This window comes from Dermacentor variabilis, chromosome 8 (assembly GCF_050947875.1).
Source record: "Dermacentor variabilis isolate Ectoservices chromosome 8, ASM5094787v1, whole genome shotgun sequence".
NCBI lineage: Eukaryota > Metazoa > Arthropoda > Arachnida > Ixodida > Ixodidae > Dermacentor > Dermacentor variabilis.
In genome coordinates, this window is record NC_134575.1 from 50470096 (window position 1) to 50490182 (window position 20087).

Genomic DNA, 20087 nt, shown 5'->3' on the forward strand with positions numbered 1-20087 from the left:
CGTATAAAAAAAGGAAACCAAAAGAAGGTTTTGTCTTTTGGGTTGATTACTCACTCGGGTTAAAGCTTTCCTGGCGTGCAAAGAAATCCTAGAACAGAGTGAATAAGAAAAAAAGAATAAAGGGAGTCTCTGTATCAAAACATTCGATAGACGATAACCGACTAGCCCCAGTCAACAGCTTTTCAAATTCTCGCGTGGAGAGGAAAGCGGTATCGCAACATTCACGACGTGTATAATGCGCTTTTTTATGGTCTCAAAAATATCACGAAATAAACAGGGAGACATAGCGTGACTTACCCGCATCGCCGGCCTTTTCGACGACCCTAGCGTGGACATGGGGGTCAATGTGGCACGACTGTATCCTGACGGGCAGCCTGAAGGTTCGCAGTGGGTTGCCCAAGATGCTGAACTGAAGCATGGCGTCGGTGAAGGTGACCCAGTTGTCCTCCCACTTGAGCGTGCCGTACGGCTCTGCAAGAGTCGCGACGGGAATGTTCAAAGCGGAGCTACGGCTCACGAACATTGTGCAGACACCATCGACGACGGTTGTCGACTTATGCTAACAGTGGAACATTCCGGGAAAACTTTTCGCGTGATTAAGGGAATGACGTGCTTGAACGCGTGCATTTTTTTTTGTTGCAGTGGGGACATTTAGGCAGCGTTTGTCGTTTCGTTGCCTGGTTACGTAGAGAACAGAGCCATTCACCGGCACATCTGTAGCGGTATCGCATTGGTGGCAGTAGGTATAACTCTATTCCCCATATGCTTGTCGTCTCGAGCGGACCGAGTGCCGGCGTGGAAGGCTATCGCCGTTCTACTCTCCCACCGTGGGAGCCCTTCCCCGCAGCCCGCACAGGGGGAGAGGGCGGCGGGAAAAGAGCGCTGTCCTTCCCGAATTCCCCGAGCGCTCCACCACATTTAAACCTTGATATGCGCCGAATCCCTCGCCTGACAGCGTGCGCGTCTCAAATTGCTCTGAAAGATCTGGCGTTGCGGTGACGAATGCTCTCCGCCACTCGTTCGCGCGAGAGCGCGATCCCGCCGAATCGTTGCCTTTGTGTAAACGCTTTAATATCCAAGCCCCAACGACCAGCACAACGAGGGGCGAAAGAGACGAGTGAAGCGATTCGTTTTGGTAAGCACCTTGGGGAGGAGCGCATTGCGCTCCTGTGCTACATTTCTACTGCGTCCATAGGCTGCGTCGTGGCGCACGAAATGAATGGGCGTCTAAAGCCTGCGCGACTTGGGTTCCACCGGTGAAGTTGAAATTTCGAGCAGTGCGTGCCAGCAGCCTATGAAATCGCAATTGTATGACAACACTTGACGAGTACAGGCTGTAAACACGAATGGGTAACCGAGTGGGTAAACACGAGTGGGTTTACCCACTCGGCATAACGTAGAAGTGAACGTATAAGTAAGCCTGGAGGCCCGTTTTGTGGAGATACTGCGACGACGACTCGTGAAATGCATTGTCCACGGATCATCTAATTGCCATCAGGTCGTTTATTTCTATTTAACATCCTTGGGTGCGTATTCATGTAACACCGTTGTTGCACCGCATGTGCAAAAGCAGACAACGAGCATCCGCCGTAGAAGCAGAAGATAGTGTCCGAGGTCATCAGTTGGTAGATGCCCACCATATCACTTGGATCTGTGGTCTCACAAGTGAACTTCTCGTTGTCGGCTATTTGGCACTGAAATACCAGCGAGCGTATAGCATATCCTTACAACTTTTAATGCGAAGCATTATATAGGAATTGCATTTTCTGGCTCACCTTAAGAAAGGCAATTTTCGCTCATAAATCGGCCAAATAATGATAAAATCTCAAATTACACCCAATAACGCGTATAATATCAAAATTATGAAACTGTATGCTGTAGTTTATTAACGAAATTTAAAATGAATCTAAATTTCTCGGTTTTCGTCGAGAGTGTGAAATAACAAGCTAACTTAGGAGTTTGAAAATATGGCCAATGTGGATCACCTATGTAGTAAGGGTTCCCTTAAAGTAAGTCACATGATTTATACGATAATTTGGCGAGTCCTGGGTTCCTCTGGGCAGGAAGGCCACGTCACCCGCAACAAAGCCAGAAGCTCCGCCCCCTTCACGCGCTATAAGCGCAGCTAACGCGGACCTGGGGCACAGCTGGCGCGGTTGGCACGCGCTTAACGGCGAAACGAGCAGACACCAGATGCCGGTCGCTGCTCTCCACAGCTGCTCCTACGCTCGGACTGCAAACATGCCTCGACGAAAGAAGGGGAGCGTTGTCTCTACACGACCGAACAGCCAGGGGATGGGCAGCGCAAGCCTAATCTAACGGAAGAGAAGCAAGAACCTCTAGCTCGGAGACGCACAAACAAGAAGCCTTTGTATAATGATTTGGGCCACGATAATAACCCCGTAAGGAAGTTTCGGCCGTACTTGTTTAGAGAACAGTTGTAGGGACAACTCAGAAAGAACATGTCGAATGTTATATTAATCACTACGTGTCCAGAGAAATAACTAGCGGAAGAGCCTAAAGTGAAGGGTTTGGGGGGAGGGGGCACGGAATTAAAGGCCCATGGGGCGATAACACCGAGAAGCGCGGAAAACGTCCACAAGCTTAACGGGAAGGGGACGAAGCCCGGTCTGTTCTAATAGAGCGATAAATAGGGTTAGTCGGTGTATACCTCCATTGTTCTTGTTGCTACGTACGGCTCGCAGTAACTGGGACAAGACGTACACCCACTAGAAAGGAAAACACACTGACATGAAGAAGCGCGAACTACCAACATTTGTATTATCAGAATACTTTTGACGCCAATGTGTGCAAAAACGGGCAAAAAGGCCTCATGTGCCAGTGACTATATTTCGAAGCATGAAACCCGCTGCTTTGAAGCTCTTCACTTTTACCTCAGCCTAGCTTAGGAACAGATTCTGAAACCTTCCTTTCCTTGTGCGACTTCCTCACTTTATTTGAAGAGCTTTTCATGCTTTCTTACCGTCAAGGATGCACGGAGGAAGCAAGTGTATTCTGAAAGCTCCTTTCACCCACCCTCACGAAAGGAACTCTTTCGCTATTTAAAGAACGGATTCCATGCGTCAGGGTTCAAGGGTATTCGTCATAAGCGTCACCAAATGCCTTTATTCAGCAAAAAAGTTATTTCATGGAATACTTTTTCTCCCGTTATATCGCTAATGTGTAAACGCATCCGCTTTTTCCTGATTAACGCTCAACGCTACAGTACGTATGGACACCTTGCGGAGGGCACCGTGGACACCTTGAGGTGGATGCCGGCTGCTTCAGGTATACTAAGCTGTAGTGCTGTGCTCTTTCGCCCTTTCGTTCTCAACTGATAGTGGCATTTGCTTTACATTTCTGTCGTGATGCTTCGACAGCAAGGTAATGGGGACAGTTGGGCGCTGCTCCTCAGATGGGTTCTCAATTTTCCCTTGCTGTACGTTTAACAAAGGAGGCTGTATTAGCTCAACATGGCCTAGAGATTCGGTGGCGTGTGTGGAAAGCAATTAACGCACGAACTGCTGTATCTGGGAGGCCACAGATACCGGAGGACACAGAGGCCACATACGGTGTGCTTGTACTCTGCACTTCGCATTGAGCGCGCTGCCGTCTGCTCAAACTCGAAGCCGCCGTTTTCTTCTCGCTGCCCGGCCAGCTGGCCACCGGAATGTAATTGCGCGTGCGCAGACTAACATCACGTGGGCAAGAATTGCAAAGAAGCCCTCGTTCAGTCGCATCAGCGAGGAAAGTCGTTGCTGAGAAGCCCACTTCGCGCAAAACAAGAAAGTGGAGAACGGAAGCATGAAAGTAGCTCCAGGGTTACCTTACGGTAAGGGAGCGCCAAGGAAGCCCCTACTAAGGAACCCTTGAAAGAGGAAACGTTCAGAATTGACGTAAGGTGGCGTAATAGCAATGAAGGCTTCCTTACTAAGCTAAGGAAGGTCTCAGAGTTTGGGCCTTAGCCTACCCTACGCTCTCATGATTACGATATCTGTGCCATATGCGCGAGTCCCGTGCTGTCTATACAACGGAGCACGCGATAACGAGAGGCAGAACTGCGGGGGGGGGGAGGAGGAGGGGGGGAGTCTCACTGTTGAGGTCGGCCTTGACGATGCCCCGGAAGCCTCCGTAGTACTCGTAGCCCCGAAGCCTGAGCTCCTTGTAGATGTCCTCGGCGTCCAGGTCGTAGGCCACTGTCTCAGTGGGCGTCCCGGGGGGCTCCCTGTTCAAAAGCTTCTCGCCGTCATCGGCCATGCGGATGTGGCCGCTCGCGGCCACTGTGCCGGCCTCACACACCTCGAACACGCCAGTGGCGCGCATGATGTTCACCAGGAACTTCACGGAGCCTGCGAAAACAAGTACACATGAACTACCCCCTGCGTACGGTGTCGTCGATCCACAGTTAAAGAGAACACGTGCCCCAGAGTTTCGCTCCTCTGGCAAGTCTGCTGTGGCAGGCTTAGCAGCAGATGACTCGTAATTGTTGGTATCGGCCCTTTTTCTTAGCCGGACGTAGCTTCATCCGGCACTTCTTCTAAAGAGCCGGCAAAGTGGAGATACGCACGCTAGAGCTCTACCTGTGACACGGGCAGCAGTGTACGCCCAATGCGCTTTCACTTTCGGATGCGTCTTTTTTTTTTACGGCTTTTCTCCGGCTCCCCAGTGTCGTCCTGGTGACGACGTCGTACGGGACAGTCAACGCCCAAATTCACATAGAATCCTTAACCCTACTACTCTTTCAGGGAAGATAGAGCTAAATGCGGCGATTTCCAGTGTGGCAGCCTTGTGGAACCTGAACGGTGGGAGCAATCTAGAGGTCTAGAGCCTAGAAGTCCCTTAACTACTGAAAACCTGGAGGCCATCCGCGTAAACGCGTTTAAAGAACTTGTTAGCATCTATATTTGACGATGGAGTGTACATACGTACAATAAAACAATCAAATGATGGTTGAATAAAATAATTTGTATCGCAATTACCTATCTAATAGGTTTTCTGAGCTACGCAAAACTCCACAGTAGCGTTTTGGTACTCAATAGAGTACCAAAACGCTACTGTGTACTTTGCGTTCACTTTCCAGTGCTTAAATCAGAATTTCGAAGTATAAAGACACACCAATACATACGTTGGCTCTGTGGGGTTAATTACCGAGCTCTTACTATCTTTATCCATTAAAGAAAAAGATACTGCAGAATTCTATCTCACGATGACTGTCGGTGATAACTCGGTAAGCGTTCGAGCAATGTAGCGACACACCGGATTTCTGAATTCTAATCTATTTGCCATCTGCAGTTCTTATTCTGAGACTTCCATTGCCTTGGCTATATGTGAGAGAATCTGGTATCCTCACTAGCCAATGTGCTGCTGTGTGAATCTGACGCCCTGACAACTATGAAAGGACGAAGAAGGCATGAAGTCTACGGAACGACAATGGCGGTGTGACGACAACGGCACGACAACGATGAGATGACTATTCTTCAGTGATGACGATGGTGTGTCGAAGACAGCGTCACGATGCCGATATGAGGACGATTGGATGACGACGACATTATGGCAACTGAATGACGAAGCTGCATTGACGACCATGGCACGACGACGTTATGACAACGGATTCACGGCCACGACTGTCTGACGACCGCGCAATGACGACGATGGCATGGCAACAGCGGTTTAATTAAGATTGAATGGTGACAGCACAATTATGACAGAGTGAAGAAGGAGGAAATGACGTTGATGGATCGAAGAAGGTGGCATAACGATAATGGGATGACGTTAATTAAGGGATGACCATGATAAAATGACAACGTAACAATGACGTGCCAGTGGTATGACGACTACTACATGACAAGTGTCATACGTTAGAAGTTAGAAGGACTGCGATGGAACGACCACGACGGCATCACGACGATGACTGACAACGAATGCATGACGCCGCAATGACGACCATGGCATGACAACGGTATGATGACAATGTGATGATGACGAGTGCGTGACGACGACTGTATGACCAAGCCTGTATGACGGCGATGGAGTGACGACGACGGCATGACGACGACGGTATGACAACGAATGCACGACGGCGACTGTCTGAAGACGATACAACCACAACGATGGCATAATGATGGCAGCGTAATCAAGATTGAACGACGAAAGCATATAATTGCGATGGAATGACAACGAAAGAGTGATGTTGGTGGAACGATCAATGAGGTATGACGACAATGTCATGACGACAATGGGATGACGGTACGGAAGGAATGGTGATGGTAAAACGACAGCATGACGACGACTACATGACACGAGTTGGATGACGAGATCAGAATGACGACGATGGACGGCATCAGTACCAAGTCATGCATTCGTTGTCACGAACGCACGACTACAATGGCATAGAAACGGTATGAGGACAATTGGATGACGGCGAGTGCACGACGACAATGGCGAAACGACGAATGTATTAAGAAGCTTGTATGCCGACGATGGCTTGAAGACGGTGGGGTGACGACGACGCCCTGAAGAGAGGCGATTGGCGAAGACCGAACGACGAGGATGTAACGACCGTGACGACATCACGACCGCGAGCACACAACTAGCAGCCCAAGCTGGTAGGCAACATGGGCAACTGGGTCGGCGTAAAAGGCTAGATAGATAGATAGATAGATAGATAGATAGACAGACAGACAGACAGACAGATAGATAGATAGATAGATAGATAGATAGATAGATAGATAGATAGATAGATAGATAGATAGATAGATAGATAGATAGATAGATAGATAGATAGATAGATAGGTGGTATCTCAGGGAGCACCAGCCTGCCACCCCATTTCATACCCAAATACGAGGCGGATACTCCACAACAGCGTGATCGCATGATAACTAGATCATTTGATGTCGCTGCAGTTGAACAAAAAAGCAGTATACCAAGCGTAACACGGACAGAGACGCCTACTTGTACTTGGTGTACCAACTTGATTCTTTATCGCGCGCTCATGCTAGGCTTGCGCGACACCGACCATGCTGCTTCGGTACCGCCTATTTGTGACTAATTTGTTGTAGCGCAGGCATGAAAAATATGCAGTATGGAAGGCAGGTGAGACAGCGCAGTGGTACGTGAGACAAAACACATCACTGTGTGATGTCTCTTGTGCCTTCTGTCTCCGTGTCGCTGTGTCCACGCTATACAACAAATCTGAAACTGACCTACCAACGAGCCCACATCAGCCCTCATCGACCCGGTTGCAATTCACGCACCGCTCTTTGGTAGGATGGTGGCCCTGTGTAGGGTGACGTCCTCGAAAACCACGGGCACCTGGTGGAACAACTTTCCACAGCGCTTGGTCAAGGACTTCCAGGCCAGCACCATGTAGCCTGTCGCCGGAAACAGAACTCGGCCGTCCAGCTGGTGCCCGGCGAGGTAGGCGTCCCCTTCGTTGTCCTCGAGGTTGACCTCGACGGCTTCCTCGGGAACCTACAGCAGGAGCGCCCGTTGGAAAGGGTGAGCTGCCCGTCGAGCGCCATCGGAACGTGGTTCGGTGGTTGTGCATATGGAACTTCCGATATATCGCATGCTTCGAGACGAGTTGCGCAGGACTTCTAAAATATTGCCTGCAGCAAATCCTTATCACCGTCACCTTCATCGCGACCCTTTTTATGTCCACTGCAGGACGAAGGTCCGTCCCAGATATCTCCGATTATCCCTGTCTTGGGCCAGTCGGCACTTGCGAATTTCCTCATTTCATCATGCCACCTAGTCATCTGCGGTCATCGACTGCATGCGCCTCCCTTACCTTGAATCACATTCTTTAACTCCAATTGACCACCTGTTATTTGGCCTACGCGTTATATGGCCTGCGCAGCACCATTCTTTCCTCGTAGGGTTAACTGGAGTATCGGACAGCCCCGTTCGCTGTCTAATCCACACCGCTCTCTTCTGTCCCTTAGCGTTACGCGTAATATATGTCATTCCCTCGCTCATGGCGCGGTACCCAGCTTGCTTACGAGCTTCCTTGTTAAACTCGAAGTTTCTGTCCCGTACGTTAGCACCTGTAGAATGCAATGACTGTAAACTTTAATTCTGATGGATAATGGTAAGCTGGCGGTCGGGATTTAGTAATGCCTGCTGTATGCGCTCCAACCTATTTTTTGTTCTCCTGTGAATTTCGTTCTGATGACAAGAGTCTCCTGAGAGTAAGTGGCTTAGATAAACGTCGTGGCGAGGTACGTTCTGGCGCTTTCCGATAGATGTCGTGCGTCTGAAGTGCTGCAAAGGACGCCCTCTAGCTAAGCATAAAGTGTTAGTAGGAGACACCGATATATCTGAAGTTCTATAAGTGCGACGTACTACGGCTTCACACTGCGTACGTTCAGATAAAATCTTCCGATCCTCTTCCCTCTGCGAAGGGTAGCAAACCGGACGCGTGTCTGGTCGACCTCCTTGCCTTCCCTTGCCTGGCTCTCTCTCTCCTCCCTATGCGCAAGCGACGGTTCCTTTCAAAGAACTAACCTGGAAGTTAAAGACAGGTGATAAATGAACGAGTTCTTGAAAAAATCCGCCAGGCCGAGAGAGCACCGTAAGAAAAAAAAAAAAAAACGCAGTTGCACTGAGCTTCCAAAAGAAATCCATACAGATTCCTAAAAAAAAGGAAGCTTCGTAGTTGAAAAATAAAGAAAACACAAAGAACTTCAGCCTGATCTTAGTCGATAGATTTGCGTGTTGCCCTCAAAAAACAGGAAAAAAAAATTTAAACAGACATGATTCCGCCTCATACCACTTGCAGTTATTTATTGCGCCTGAAGTTGCTATGAGCCTAAATTACTCTCTCTCTCTATATATATATATATATACATACATACATACATATATATATATATATATATATATACATACATACATACATACATACATACATACATACATACATACATACATATATATATATATATATATATTATCCCACGTAAACTGTGCCAAATTGAAAAAAAAATGCGCAAATGCCACGTAGCCGGACAGAACAAAGTAATGTTGTTTGCTGTCGCTCGGAGATACTCAGATTACCCTTTTCATTCCGCCTAACTACGTAATTAGTCTTAATTAACTAATGAACTTCTCAAATATTGATATATTATATAAAATTGTCGATGAAAAAATTGCAGAGCAACATGAAAAAATTCCCGATACAGCTTTCCGTTGTTTTTTGTGTTTCTCCAAGCATGAAAGGCTCCCTCAAAAACCCACAAAATTGCCACGCGACTGGCCGCTCGAGGCACTTTGCGCGTATTCGTGGGCTTCATTCGTGCTTGGAAAGAACACTTTTATGTACCGCGAATTGAGCAGCAGATAGCTGTGTCGGTGTTTTTCACGTTGCTCTACAATTTGTCATTGAAACGTTTCATGTTATTATATTACTCGAGTAGTTGAATAATGAATAAAGACTAATTATTTAATTAGGCGAAATGCAAAAAAAAAAAGAACTCCTCTAGGTGTCTCCGAGCCATGGCGAACAAGATTACCTTGGTTCTGCCTAGCTACGTTGTATTTGCATATTATTAAAGTTTGGCTCAGGACACGTGGGGCACCCGCTATATAAACGAAAAGGGGAACGTGGGAGCCGCTTTTTGTAAGTCAAAAGCACAGGCACAACTAACAATGGCACCAAGTAAAGCACAGGGAATATTATTCTCGCAGTTTTAATTGAAGAGAAGAAATGATCATAGAACTTTGGTGTACGACTTTGTATTCTATTCGGCTTTGTATTGTTTTTGGACTTTGTTTTCCATTGTATTTCCTTGATTTGGTATGTATTTTTTCCAATGTTTAACAGTGTTCCTTTTTTTCCAATGTACAAATTTGTTTCTCTTACTATGTAGTTCCCTTCCTTGCGTTAAATATTTGTCATTTTTCTGTAACCCCCCCTACTCAATGCTCCTCCGAGCCTGTAGGGTAAACTGAATAAATAAAGGAAAGAAATAGAAGTGGATGAACAATAACTGGCTCCAGGTGGGATACGAACCCGCGTCTTAGCATTACGCGTGCGAGGCTCTTACCCACTGAGCTACTGCGGCGCCTTTTTGCTGCGCACTTTATGAATTATTTATCTACGCATTCTGAACTAACACTGGGAGTGTTAGCCAGCTGGTGGTGTGTTCATTTCAACCCAACCATATTTTTTTTAAAACAATGTTTTCTTCTAATTTTCCATCTCGTCTTATGACTAATGGCCTAACGTCTCAGCATAATGGCAACATACACCGTATTCGGTTAGGTCAGGTTAGATTTTCGCTCACAAGTGAACAATCGACCGGAACCCTTCGATACAGATGCGCCTGGTGCATTGGTCCACTTGCTCAAGAGCGATATCGGTTTACAGTTGCAGTGCGTTAGGGTCACCGAGCTCCCAACACTGAAGCATTAGCAGGATTTCATACAGGGGTGTCGAACCCGAACAACGATGTGGAAAGTGCAAGATTACCATCCTGAAAACGTTTGCACCCTTTGGGGCGCATCTTGTAACACGACGATAATCGTCATCTGCCTTGCTTGCGTTTGCTCTCTTCAAAAGTGCGCGCTCGCTACTTTCCTGTCGATGTTGCGATGCCGCGCCGATAACGCATATGCAGTTCGTGACCTGGAATTATCAGGCGCGAAGCGTTAAGAAAAAGAAAAGACGCGCAAGATAGATGACGAATATTGATGTGGGGGACGACAACCCTCAAAGGGCTCAAGCTTCTTAAGAGCGCAGGTCTCTTGTAGTCCCATTAGCAAAACGGGCGCAGCTGACCACGAATACTGACATTGGCAGCAACCTTGAGGCACTTAGACAGCAGCCCGCTATCGGAGCAGCCAACTATCGAAGGCAACGCGTGCTCTTTCACCTTTCTTCGGCGACACGGGCCCATGCTCGCGCTTGTGATGGTAGCACTTACGCGATGTGTTCTTTCATCTCGTGTCCATGGTGCACAGACACACCCACACTAAAACACATCACACGGGAGTGCCCCAGGAGGCCTCCGCACATAGACAGCCCCATATTACACCAACATCCAGTAATGAGGAATAGGCAGTGGGCGGCATGGCTTGCGGACGAGGGTCGGGAGAGCCAGTTGGCTCTTCTGGAACAAGCCCAGCGAGCCGCTCGTGCCAGTGGGGCCATGGAATAGGGGCTCCAACCATCGTGCCTTATTTTATTTATATGCAGTAAAGTTTTACTCTTTTACTCTCATCTCGTTTCTCCCATCATCATCGCCCATTGTGACCCTCTTTCTTCTGTCCCCCTTCCCTTGCGCAAAGCAGCAGGCCGGATAGTCCCCTTTCCGGTCGACATCTCTGCCTTTTCCAGTCAAGAAACTTCTTCCGATCGCAGATCCGGTTGTCCGTACGGGGAACAACGCATAACGGGGGCAACGCAGTCTGCTTATACGTTGGACATCTTGAAGGGACAGCGCAATATGACGAAGACAGAAGGCAGGAACACACAGGACAGCGCTGTGCACCAACTGCTGTCAACCAGTACCAACTCGCCCAATTGTTGATCCTTCTAATGCTTGTATACATGCATGCTACGAGAGTGAAGGAGTACTGGGAAAGTTCTTTATCGGTCAGTGCTATCCAAGTCGGTGCGGTGCGCATGCGTGGAAGCGGTGCCTCGCCGGACGAAAACGACGGCGGATGCGAATGCTCGGGAAGAACGACGCGGCAGTGGTGGCGACACCGTATCGCCGCACGTCGGACGTTTTTTTTTTTTGTTTTTTGCTTTTCGTGAATCACGCGTTGCTTCTTCCAAACAGGTGACGCGCCTGACCTGCGCCACCGTCGGGAAGTCGTTCCACCGGACGACGCCCCACTGTTGCGAGTGATCCCAGCTGACCAGGTGGCCGATGTTGGGCGTACCACGCGGCAGGGGCCACGGCACCGGCGGATACAACGGAGCCAAGTCCAGCTGGACTCCCAGCGTGTGTAGCTTGCCCAGTGAACTGAGGAAGAAGGCGGGGGTGTCCTCGTTGCGCTTCATCAGGCCGAGGCAGCTGGCGCCCGAGCCAAGGGCACGACGGAGGATGGCCTGCGAGAAAAAATAAGAGGTAACGTGAAGGTGGTCAACTAGTTAGTGCTTATCCACGTTGTGATCATCTGGCGCCGAAAACAAAAAAACGAAACCAGACGAACGACCGAAGGCCTCCAAGCACACGCGCTGAATTCAACTAGTACTTGCTTCGGTGAGCGAACAGAACGCAGTTTCCCCTGAAAAGTGTAAATGAGCGTGAAATGAAGGCAGGGTTACATTAAAGTGTAACCTGCCTAATAATATACACTAAAGTAGCACATACAGTAAAGTGTGGTGGCACAACACAATACGAAACAAGAGAAAACCAGCACCCGTCATTTAGGGACGTCGTGGTCTATGAAAAGAGACAGAACCTGCAAAAGATCGTGCTTTTACTGCTACTGCTTTGTTTAACAGATGACGACCCCTAAATGGCTAGTGGTTGTGTTCTTGTCTCTGCAGTCGTTCGTTTACGTTACGGTACTACGTCATTACGAAATGTAAATGAAGGGCTTTTAGGGTGGTCCTGTGAACCATATCTACACGGGGGTTACACCACGATGACCGACCGGTCGGCAGATCTCGGCATTAGCGCAAGTGCGCATGAAAACTGCCATCAGTGCAGCGCCGTCGTGCTTGTATGCACTTTTGAAGCCGGAAAATTCGCTCGCTATGAGCGTATATCATTGCATCCGGGTATTTCGATTAATAGTACACACGTCTTTGAATTTGTTTTTAAAGCTATAGCACTGTTTAGCCGCTTCACCTACATTAGATGATCGGTGTTTCTCGCTCTATGGACGGATAGGGTAACGTGACGTAATGAGAAGGCGGGTAGGAGGCTAATGGAGAAGGCGCGTTTGCTGTAACTGATAGAGCCGACTGGGCGATGTGGGAGTGGTCTCGACGACGTCACCTAGATAAGGAAGGAGCGTCGAAAGGAAGGCGCACGCCCAACAAAGAAGCATGCCGCGACGTCATTGACAACGTGTGCAGAGGATGTGCACACGGCGTGCGCCAGGTCGCTGTAAAGAATCATTCAAGGTAAACGTGAGAGAAACGCGTTGGCATTACGTCGCGCCGCTTTGAGGTCCAGGATTCATGATATAAACCGCCTTCACCACATTACAACGTATTCTATAGGAACTCACTCGGCATGAGACCGGGTTCTTCGAGGAGCGAACTGCAGCTGACGCCAACCCGGAGCTGCATGGCCACCGTCCGCTGCGCTATATGTTCCACTACCACGTGCATTGCCACGTTTCACACACACACATCACACTTTTTTATCCCTCTTTGACACTCCTAATGCCCACGCATTAAAAGTGTGGTCGATCTCTCATCTATAGACGTCAGACTCTGGAGTTTTGCAAGACGCGTAGCACCACCTGCCGGTGCGGAGAGGCAGTAATTAAGTGGTGCAAAGCCCGACTCCCTTGCTAAGTTGCCTCTGCAGCTAGCGACTGCGAAACAACGATTTAACTAGATTTTGGTCCACATTGCGAGTGTTTTGCGCATTTAACACCCATACAGAGAGCTATGAATTTCTACACTGGTCGGACGCGCCGTTTAAGAGGTGTTCGGTGGCCGAACTGCCAAGCGCTTGCTGCGTGATGGAAGAAACGGCAGCAACCTCGATAGCTCCGCGCGCTACGAAGAAACGCCGCAATCGACGCCACTGTTGTGTTGTAATTTGCCATGAACGTGAAGGACTGAATAACAACGTTCGGATTTACCGATTTCCATCGCGATCGTATGAAGGGGAAAGGCGAGAGCGCTGGATAGGGGCCGTTCAACCTGTTGGGTAATCGAAATACTTGCATTCCCCGCAACATAGCGGCTAGCATGAGAAAGTGCGATAATGTTGTTCTGCTGTAATTGTGCTGCGTAGTCCTGACGGAGGACCGCGGCAACCAAGCGAAAACGCAAGAATCTGCAACCGCCACTTCGTTGGCAACAGAAAAAAACAACAACGTTGCGAACCATCATGTGTATGTACCATCGATATTTCCACCTGTTAACAGACGTCCGCCTCCGCTTAACTCAACAAGTGGAACGGAGAGATTTGGCCGGTCAGTTTAACCAAACATTTTGGTTCGTTTATGAATTCAAAATGCTGTTCTAGAGCATCGTTGTATCGCGAGCTCATTTCTAGTTTCGGTATTTTGTATGTCCTGCGCCGATACAAGAAGCACGTTTCGCAATGTGCTTAGCCTGCTGGACTGCGTCTTTCACATGTGAGCAATAAAGTTGCTGTAGGAAGACTGGATGAGTAATTGCGAAGTAACGCACGTGCGTAGAAAAAAATGTCGCGTTCATTTACATATATATGTGCGCGTGTGTTGCTTGAAGCGTCTGCGAAAAGTTCTAAGGTACTGCACGATGATGTAGCTTCTGCGAGACAGAAATACGCGGCGCGCAGGCACTGTAGGGAGCTTACTTTCGTTATGTTCGGACGCTGTTTACTGCCTTGGAAAACGTTTTCTGTTTGCTGCCCCGAAAAAGGCTATGGAAGGATTTACTCTCTGTAAATAATTGCTAGAAAGAAAACGTTACGATGAAATGCATAAAAATAACGGATATGCTTAAGTCTTGTGCTCAGGAAATTTTGAATATGAACCAATTTGAAATGCTTAGATTTTTATGCTGATATGCCCATAAACAAAGCTGATACTCTCTGTACTTTCGTGTTGCACTACGCTGAAAAAACACATGAGACTTCTTTTATATTGTACACGTACTTCGCCCTGCTGAGCTTCCTCCCTTTCCTAAGCGTTGATGGGCTGAAGAAGCTTTGCAGTTCCTTGATTTTCAGGAAACTGTGTCTCAACACAACCGAAAGAGGAGGGTCCATCGTGGCCTATGCACCTTCGCTTGCGGACAGCTCTTTTTGCACTACTCAGTTCGTACCTAGGCTGCGATGGGGGCGCTGGTGATGGGTTTTTCCGCAGCGCCGCCTGGGCAGAGTCTGAGGTCTATGGGGACCGAACCTTGGAGCGAGCAAATTTGGAGCCCCGCTCACCTGCAGAAGACAGTGTGGCGCGATCTCGACCACGATGGCATTGCTGGGCACGTGCTGGAGGGCCTCGCTGAAGAGCACGGGCGAGAGCATGTTGTTCACGTGGTACTCGGCCGAGCAGCGCTGGGCCAAGGGCTCGCCCCAGCGGCTCTCGGGCACCGAAGAACTCACCCAGCGCTCGGTGCGGGGCTTCGGGTTAGGAGCCACCTGGACGGCGGATGAGATAAACAGGGAAGAACGCTGTGAAGAAGGCTGGATACAAAAGAAAAGCAAAAGGAAGCGCAGTCGAGGACGGCTACAAATTGGGTGGTGTGATAAAATTGGAAAAAGAAAACTCGGAGGACGCTTAAGCTTCGTCTTTGAGGGCGGAACGCGATAGCGTTATCGGGCCCCGTTGATGCCAACACCGACACTGGATGGTCTGCGACATGGTGCCCGATAGAAAACAATGGTGGGCCGATCCCGGCGATAGTCCAGGGCAGAGCAATAACTCGTACCCCCCTCCCCCCCCTAAGGCAGAAAGTACAAACAGTGGCGCATCAATGGCTCACATCCCCGTAAGCAAGGAGTATCATGTCTGTAGGTTGTGTGTAACCCGCCGTGGTTGCTCAGTGGATATGGTGTTGGGCTGCTGAGCACGAAGTCGCAGGATCGAATCCCGGCCACGGCGGCCGCATTTCTATAGGGGCGAAATGCGAAAACGCCCGTGTACCTAGATTTAGGTGCACGTTAAAGGACCCCAGGGGGTCGAAATTTCCGGAGCCCTCCACTACGGCGTGCCTCATAATCAGAAAGTGGTTTTGGCACGTAAAAACACCATACTTTTTTTTTAGCTTGTGTGTAAGTCAGACTTTACGAATTTTTTTATACCTTTTACTTTGCGAAATTCAATTAATTCTGTAACACCTGGGCGCCACAAGGAGGGCCTGCGTGGTTGTGGTTCAAGATGAATTTTCTGTGGGACAACGTCGCTGACGGCAAAGGCCGACGCCGCATTTTCTGCGACACGGCGCCCTTGACACTATATCCCAACGCGTGACAGACCAGATCGGTGTGGCATAGTCCTATCGTCGCTGTGTCCCTATTGCACCTTTCAAGAACCCGAAAAACATGTGGTGCAGCCATGCGTCATTGCCAGGGTATTTTGGAGGGCCGTGCATACTGGCCTCCATAGCCTTGGAGTTAACCGCTTTATTACATCTGGTCGCTGCTCACATGGCCGCTTTGCGCGACTTTTAATTGCTGCGGGGGCCTTTTGTTTAGGGAGCAACTGGTGCAAGGCAGTTGCCGCGGAACATCATCTCCGCGCTCTGTTCCCACTTCTGGGGAGGCTCTACTCTGAGCTACTGTCGTTTCTCTCAGAGGATCTGTTAATCCTTGGGGAGGAAGAGTTCCTTCGACAGCGGTCATGCCATTTCCTGTCGGTGGCTGATGGGCCCGCATGGCTTGATTTTCGACAAGCCTGGTTCTTGTAGCCAGGCCGCCAAAAGTATTAATTGAATGTACACAGAATGTAAGTGCCCGTGATGTCTGTGTATGCATGCCCTCGTATACATGATCATTTTTGTATATCCACATCTCTAAGCATCACTACAAAATTATGTAAATTCTCTGGTCACATCATCATCTTATATACTGTGTGAGTTTGTGTGTAACTGCGCGTTTCCGTGGGTCTATGTGGTTATATCTGAGTGAGTGAGGACCGGGGCACTTCTTTGAAAAGGTGCCGCGTATACAATGCTTCGTACTTTGTAAATGTTATTGTCCTGGTGCAATTGTGCCGTGATTGCGACTCAGTGTTCCTATCGTCTTTTGCAGAAATGAACTTTTTCTAAACACTCGCGTTAAATATTTGCAAGCATAGGCTGATTTAATTTGGTGCAAGACAGAAGCAGTTGGAAATCACTGGAAGAGGCCTTCTTCCTGCAGTGAACACAAAATAGGCTGATGGTGATGATGATGATCAACGGAAAGGCCAAGAGGTTTACCAGAAGGCCTACAGAAGGTTCACAAGAACGTTTGCAGGGAGTTAAACAGGAGCAGCGCATTCAGGAGGGCAACGTACCTTTTCTAGGGCCTGCCGGAGCGAGGGCCCCACGCTCTGTATATAAGGGCTGTGGAAGGCCACGTTCATGCTGTTCACCTCGCGGGCGAACACGTTCTCGGCCTTGAGCTTTGCGACCATTTTGGCCACGGCCTCGGCCGGCCCGGACACGGTCACAGAGTCCTGGGCGTTGTGGCACGCAGCGATGACGCCGTCATGGCAGCGCTTCTTTGTTTCCTCCCACGTCAGGCCTGCAGTAGTGGTAGTAGTAGTAGTGGTAGTAGTAGTAGTAGTATTAGTGGTGGTAGTGGTAGTGTTGGTAGTAGTAGTGGTAGTGTTGGTAGTAGTAGTAGTAGTAGTAGTAGTAGTAGCAGTAGGAGGAGGAGGAGGAGGAGGAGGAGGAGGAGGAGCTGCAGCAGCAGCAGTACTCTGTAAGACACTTACAGAGTACCCCCTAGTAGTAACCTTTGTAGATATGAACAGGACTTGAGGTAGAAAATGAATGCGTGACACTTTTAATTTCATTTCACTGTAAGGACACCCCGACAACGCTTTATAGAGAAGCTCTGGAGAGGAGGGACAACGGTCGATCAAGTTCGGGCGCAGTACGGTTGACGACTGAGTCGCAAGTGCTCGCACCTGCAGACGTATGCCGACCGTTTCACGTCTTAGAAGGGAGCCGCTTGCAGGCCAAGCGATTAGGGCTGTAGCCGCCCGCTGTATCTCGTAGAGGCAACTCATGAATCACACCCGAGTATCAGAACAGCGCCTTCTCCCCGCTGTGGTGCGGAAGTACCGAATTAAGTTGTCAAAGTACCAAAGGCAGGATGGAATGAAATTGGCTGCGTACCTGTTGCGAGCGTTTCCCACTAGACTGGACGGCCTCGGCAGCTGCCGGGGTTGGCTGATCGTCTGCTGTCACACTTTGCAGGCCATTGTTACCTTGTGTTCTTGTCTGTAATAAATCCGTCACTACTGCCAAAAGCGCAGGTTAGCTTTCTGTGCTCACAGCTGCAGCCTTGCTTGCCGCGTTGCTGTGCCTGTAAGGGCGAAGTTTCAGCAAGCCTGTCTTGTACCTGGGGCCCCTGTGACGTAAAACTACTCGTGTCTGTTTTCATTTGAATCTCCCTATGTCAAATTTACGTAACCAACGACGCATGCGTCGGGTGGCGACCCGCAGTGTTGTCTGAACAGCCCAATCAAACGATCCCCTCGTTTATAAGAGGTCACTCTTTGCTTTCCAAACGAATAAGGTTGCCTACATTGAGTGGCTTTTCTCACCTGATTGGCTGACAAGAGGCGAGGAGCATGCTGAAGCATAAAGGGTTTCGATGGGGCCGAGCCAGCGCAGTGAAAATAGATAACCGGATGAGGAGGTTGGCTTCCCCTTACTTAGCTTGCGGTGGATGATCGAAAATCGCGGTGACGTGCAACGGAAGGTTAAGAATGCCGCTAAAATGGATGCTCAGCAAGGAAGGGTTCGCAGAGCGGTGTCGTATAGGTGCCGAAAGGGCTCAATAATTACCTTATACTGCCACATAAAGAAGTTTATTATGCGTAAATAAATTCATGTTTTCTGGCAGCTGCGAATAGCCAGTGCCTGAGCGATCGGCAGGTAGCCATCTGCTATCCTTTCGGAACGTATATTACATTTAACAGCCGGAACCCCTCCATCGATTAAAAAAAGATAAGGTATGTTTGCTATATTAGTGCACCTCTAACGCGTACACGTCACTTTGACGCGGTGGGTGTTCGTGGTTTTGGGCCGTCGCGTGACAGACAGACGAAGTGGGTGCAGCCCGAAAACGTTTGACCACTTGCGGCGAAATGGGCTTGTTGCTACATCTCGAATGGCAGGCAAGGTAAATATACCTGGTAGCGAAGCTTCCATAGGAGCGCATACGTTCAAAACATGGCGGTCCATCTGTGGTTCATGTGGCTTAGCGCCATCTGTATGTGGTGGGAACACTTCCGGCGGAAGAAAAAATAATGTGACGCCATGTCCATTAAAAGCAGAAGTGACGTCATTTTGTTTTCGAAGGCGCGAAATTTGTTTTGTTGTCCTTCCTTTGGAGCTATATATTCAAATGCCTCGCCATTCGACTTGATGGGCGTTCCGAGCTTTCAGCGTGGAAAGCGATGCAGGAAAAGGCCAGCCATACGGTTGTCGAAATCGCATCCCTGCACAGAACATACTTTCTTTGGAGGCCGACGAAAGCTTTAGGTGTAGAGTGCTGATCCAATTGTCGGATGCCAAGCCCGTCGGCCAGCGCAGTCTCACGAAAACAACGACACAATCATCTGGCGGTCGTAACCCACTCCTTTTAACTGAACAGATTAAGAAGCGATGAAGCTACCCGCGTCACCAAATTCAGACAAACTTCGACAAGCAAGAAAACACAAACTGTGAGGGGGGCGTATTTCAACAGGTGAACTTTACGAGTGCGCCTTTCTGCCCATTTCAAGACGTGCATTGCATTGCGAGTGATAGTGGCGTCAACGCCCCCTGTAGCGATAGGCGCTGAAAAGAAATGCATTTATTAATAATAATAAAATTAAACTTGTATTTTCTTAACTCGTCACGAATATATAAAATTGACTAGGACTTTTATTTTCGTTGAATGAATCTAACTGTGTCTCGTTTGAATTAAAAAACGCGTTTTTCTTTCCCAATGTTTGTTCCCTCCAAACATAGTCGCGCTTCAATCGCTTCTCCCATAACCTCCCATGCTGATGTCGGTGACAATCTGTACTGAACCGCTTTTCGCCCGAAGTTTCGCGACCTATTTGAATCGACCTTGTGGCAGGTGTTAAGTGCTTAGTAAATATGAGGGCAAAATAAAAAGGAAACAAGCGAACACAACATTAGCAGACGAATAATGGCGAAAAGGCGTCGAATTAGAAATAACGACTTTTCTTTTGCTCGGTCTGGTCATGCATGATCGGCGTGTACACATCATATCAGATGCCGAGTTATCTTGAC

The 20087-nt window shown here is 48.8% G+C and overlaps 1 protein-coding gene across 1 annotated transcript in view; it reads right to left on the minus strand.

The window, feature by feature from the left end:
• Positions 1-20087, minus strand: part of LOC142591394 (fatty acid synthase-like) — a 76206-nt gene that overhangs the window by 25586 nt on the left and 30533 nt on the right. The window contains exons 10-15 of the mRNA XM_075703721.1: positions 17126-17355; positions 15064-15267; positions 11802-12059; positions 7255-7471; positions 4095-4349; positions 298-471 (exon numbers count right to left, since the gene is read on the minus strand). Coding sequence (XP_075559836.1) covers positions 298-471; positions 4095-4349; positions 7255-7471; positions 11802-12059; positions 15064-15267; positions 17126-17355 — 1338 coding nt within the window. The remainder of the gene's footprint in view (positions 1-297; positions 472-4094; positions 4350-7254; positions 7472-11801; positions 12060-15063; positions 15268-17125; positions 17356-20087) is intronic.